This window comes from Plasmodium brasilianum, chromosome 11, assembly GCF_023973825.1.
Source record: "Plasmodium brasilianum strain Bolivian I chromosome 11, whole genome shotgun sequence".
NCBI lineage: Eukaryota > Apicomplexa > Aconoidasida > Haemosporida > Plasmodiidae > Plasmodium > Plasmodium brasilianum.
The window spans coordinates 954,279-959,427 of record NC_090124.1 but is presented as its reverse complement, the minus strand read 5'-3'; the positions used below and the strand labels follow the sequence as shown (position 1 = coordinate 959,427).

General features: G+C 26.5%; 1 protein-coding gene across 1 annotated transcript; it reads right to left on the bottom strand.

The window, feature by feature from the left end:
• Positions 1 to 483: 483 nt before the first annotated feature.
• Positions 484 to 4,293, bottom strand: MKS88_003673 (cullin-like protein; the record flags this gene model as incomplete). The annotated part of the gene is made up of 2 exons (XM_067216785.1): positions 484 to 3,815; positions 4,242 to 4,293. The coding sequence occupies 2 exons, from the start codon at positions 4,291 to 4,293 to the stop codon at positions 484 to 486; spliced, it is 3,384 nt and encodes a 1,127-aa protein (XP_067072485.1).
• Positions 4,294 to 5,149: the final 856 nt, after the last annotated feature.

The following is a 5,149-nucleotide window of genomic DNA, read 5'->3' as shown; positions in this document are numbered from 1 at the left end:
TCATATCTTGAAAAAAAGAAATTAAGTTGAATGGCGTGTGGGGAGTTTATAGTAAATTAAATTAGCAGTGACTAATGCTGTTATTACTCTTACAAAGATTATATATCTCTATGTAACACGATATATATGGGGTATGCAAATATATATATTTATATGCATATCATACGTATATATACGAATATATTCGCATTTTCGCATGGATGCGTATAAAAGCTTCTCACTTTTTAATTACCAAATTACGTGAAAAATGTGCAGGTAAAAATATAATCAGGGGAAAAAATAAAAGGATATAATTTATAATAAAAAAAGTTAAAAATTGGAGAAAATAATCTTTTTTTCTAAAGTAAAATGGAACAAACTTTTTGGCTTAAGTGTTCAAATAGATGAATCAATAAATAATAAAAAAAAAGAAAAGAAATAAATAATATTCCACGTGAGTATGGTAGTAAAATGCAGTGAATAAAACGCTGCGTGGTTAATTCTTTATAGTTCATAATAGTAAAAATTGTCTTGAAAAAATATAAATTCCCTACTAAGTAATGAAGCAATTCTATTTTTAATTTGTTCACTTGAAGTGATATTCATCTTCTGTTTAATATATGAACATATATCTTTTTCTGATGATTTTCCATCTGATTTTAAAAATTTGACAATACCAGCATCAATATGTAAACTTCTGTCTTCGAGTTCAATATCCTCCTGCGTCAAGGCTGGAATGACTTCATTATCTTTATAAGTTACATCCGAGTAATTTACTATTACATATTTATTGTCCGATTTAAATGCAACATTTAATTTAAAATTTTGATTTATTTCATCATAATTTAAAATTTTTGTTTTATCAACACTATATAAAGATTTTAAGTAACGTATTATATTATCATTTGAAATACCTGTCTGTGTGTTTATTTCACTTATATTATATTCGTTCTTTTCGTTAAATAATAGTAGTACAATGGCTTGCAGCAGGGTAACAGTAAAAAAAAATTTTTTCTTTTTCTTTTCCTGGGAATTGGGAATACTGCCATTATTATCATCTGCATCATTTCCACCATAATCATTACTATTACAATTCTTAATAGTATTACTGCAACTGCTTATGCCACCAATTCCGCTGCTACCGTTTGGTCCCTCTGTCGACCCATTCCCCGCGAAAACTGCATCGTAGTTGTTAGAAGCATTTGCAAAGTGGTTAGTCCAGCTAGTGTATTTTTTGCTCACTCTTGCTAAATTTACTTTTAACGTACATAAGCCAAATAATGGTAAAAAGCGAATGTTTTTTGCCTTATTGTAATTTTTATAATATTGATAAAAATAATCATTACACAATTTAATCATTTGCGGGTAAATAATAGTGTCTTCTATATTACTATAATCCCAGATTTCATTAAAAATAACATTAACAAAATATTTTCTCCTTCTCAACAATTTTGAACTATTTCGTGGTAATTCATTATAAAAATTTTGCAAAATTCTAGATGTAAATTTCATATCCTTCAGAATAGTTTCTATCTTTTTAGTAAACTGTGCACCACATTCTTTTTTAAGAGTTTTAAAAACTTTAATATCCAAAATGATGTTAAAAGAATCGTCATTTATTAACCTCTTACACATAAAAATTCGATAATACTTTTCAAATTTTTCTTTATCACTTATATATTTAAAAAGGCTAAGGACAATTGTTATTATATTCATAATGCATTTACCTATATCATGATATTTTTTAAACAACTTTTCAATTTTTTTTGTGTGTAAGTGAAGCTCCTTTTTATTGTTACTATCGCTGCTGCTACTACTGCTACCATTATAGGCATCATAGCCGTTTTCCTTTTTGCCATTCTCTTCATTGCCGTCCTTTCCACCATTATTTTCTTCGTTATTGTCATCATACCTCTTTGAGACATTCAAACCAAATATCTTATTACTGTTCAGGAATTTCTTTTTTCTTTTTCTATTTTTTAAATACTTCTTTACCGCAAATAATGTTTCGCTATCTGTAGAAACAATGTCCTCACCTTTACTAGCTATCTGTGGCTGCGTACAGTATGTTTTCCAGCTTTTTTCGTACAACAAGTATTTGTTGATGTTTTCACCATTCTTCAGCTGCTTATTTAGGATGAAATATTTTCGTAGCTTCTTCAAGCAAGCATTATGCATCATCATTAAATTATTTAAATATATACTTAGTATAACAGGTATATAACTTTCTGCATGCATTCCTTTATTTAAAAAATGTTCAAAAACTTCTTTCCATCGTTTTGTGAAAAAAGAAGAGTATCTAAACGACATGATAATAATCCTGTCAATATTTAATTTGAAATTTAACAAATGGATAAACGAATCATTTAACGCATTTATATTATTTCTTTTACTTATTAAATCATTAATTAACTCAACACCCAACGTTTCAGTTGCTTTAAAAAATAATCTACAAAATTCTTCAGTACTATTTAAATTAAGAGAAAATAAATATAAAATTCTTAACGAGTCATATTTTTCATTAATAATACAATATTTAATATTTTCCTCTTTAAATAATATATCTTTATGTTTTACTATTAATAATTCTTTTAACATTTTCAAAATTGAAATTTCCGTTTCTTCTTTTAAGAATTTACGACATCTCATTTGTTCATGACATAAATAATTTTCAATTTTATTTGGAAAATCATAAATTTGCTTAGTATCCATTATATAGCCATTTTCCATATTTTGTTCATTCTGTTTATCTATTTTTTCTTTATAATATGCATACGTCTCATTTTTATAAACCTGTTCTAATTCAACATATAGCCCTAACATATCAATAATTTTTAAGCTCATGGATAGTAGCTTATCATTAATTTTTTCCACCATCTTGATACTACCACTTTTATGTATATTCTCCTCATTTTTTTTCACTTTTATTTGACAATCTCCTGTATTATGGGATACAAAGCAAGTACTATTGACATTCCCCCTTTTTTCCTCCTTTACTTTTTCCATTTCACTGTTATATGTATCATTATTTATGTTCATATCTTTATCCAGCTTAGACCAATCGAATCGTTCCTTCCCCCCACTATGACCTCTATCACATCTATTGCTATTGTTACTTTCTTTACTACCCCTAATGTCGTAACTACTGCTAGTTAGGTCACCACTACTACAGCCAAAGCTCTTATAACCTTTACCATTATTACTTGTCCTACTGATACTTATATTACTTCGATCCCTATGTTTCATGTCAAGGCACCCGTCTACACCTTCCTCATATGAAGTATCTTCATCATGCATATTCAAACATATGTACTGATAAAACTTGGTTTCACAGTATATTTTATCACATTTTAAATAATCTGAAGCACTAGATATTAACACATTTTTTATATTTGGAAAATTATTAGTATACTCTTTCCACAGCTCATTAAATATATATGACGGAGAGTCAAAATTAGCGTACGTAATTTTATTATAAGAATTAAACGATTTTAACAAATCTTCTAAATGTATTATAACTGATAAGAAATTGTTCCATATATTTACAAAATATTTTAAAAAATCTTCTGCATTTTTAAATTCTTTATTATTTATTTTTAAATCCAGGGTTTCAAAAAAATGTATTGTTTTCTTCTTACATTGTTCTTCTATTATTGTACATATTACCCTCTCACAGTTGTAGAAAACAAAAAAATCACAATAACGTTCAATTAAAAACTTCTTTTCATTATCTACAACTAATTCATTGAATGGCAGAAAATCAAAACAACCATTAATATATTCTTCATAACTTCTTATGCACTCTGAAAAATATTCACTGTCTATGTTTACCGGTTCTGAAAGGGGTGAAGCGAACAGGTGTGAAACGGAATAATCTCGATAGTATACAAGTGTTTACTACTTAAATGTGTCCATACACAAACATGTAGATATGTGCATACACACATGTAAATACGTGCATAAACAAATGTAAATATGTCCATACAGACATGTAAATACGTGCATAAACAAATGTAAATATGTCCGCACAGACATGTAAATATGTGCATACATACACGTAAATATATATGTATATATAGCACCAAAAGGTTCGCATGAATTGTAATTGGGAGTACACCTGCTATATGGATGCAACATATTGTTTTACATGTACATTCTTTTAAACTACTACACATATTGTACATTTTTTAGTATTGCCCTCGAACTTTAGTTTACATTTGTATTTTCTTAATTTGCTTATATATATATATATATATTTGTACCTTTATTTTTTACATAAAATACCGGAAAATTTTTAAAAGAACTTGGATCCATTTACTATTTTTTTTTTTTTTGTTGAAATATCCGAAGGGGCGAAAATTTCGATTAATGAAAATTTTAATTAGTTAAAGTTATAAAATACTCACTTCAGGTTGAAACAAAAACAAAAAAAAGAAAGATAAAAAAGTATAACGATAATGGGATGAAAAAAGGATTAAAAAAAAAAAAAAAAATAGAGTAACAATATCAATAACAATAAGAATAGCAATAAGTATAGTAGTGACAACAGCAGAAACAATGACAATGTCAGTAGTAAATAGAAGAAAATTTTTTTTTTTTTTTTTTTTTTATAGCTATATACACTACTTTTAAAATTAAAAAGTAAACAAAAAATCATTCAATGTTTTTAAAATTTCGACGAAGATAATTTGCAAAATTTTCAATTTTGTCCTTCGTAAAATGACGAAGGTCATACTATATAATCATATATGTGTGTTCATCGAATACATAATTAAGTAGTACATATTTAATTACATAGTTCTCGTACAATTACGTTGTACATATTTAATTACACAGTACATATTTAATTACACAGTATATATTTAGTTACACAGTACATATTTAATTCCTCAGTACATATTTAATTCCTCAGTACATATTTAATTCCTCAGTACATATTTAATTCCTCAGTACATATAAATAACATAGTACATATATAATAACATAGTACATATTTAATTACGTAGTACATAATTAATTACGTAGTGCATATTTAATTACGTAGTACATATTCAAATAAATACATAATACCTATTGATTAATTGGGTATTACGTATATATGTAGCATATATAAATTCAGCATTTTGAAAATTTTTATACTTCCTTTTCCAATAGGAAAATAAAATTATTT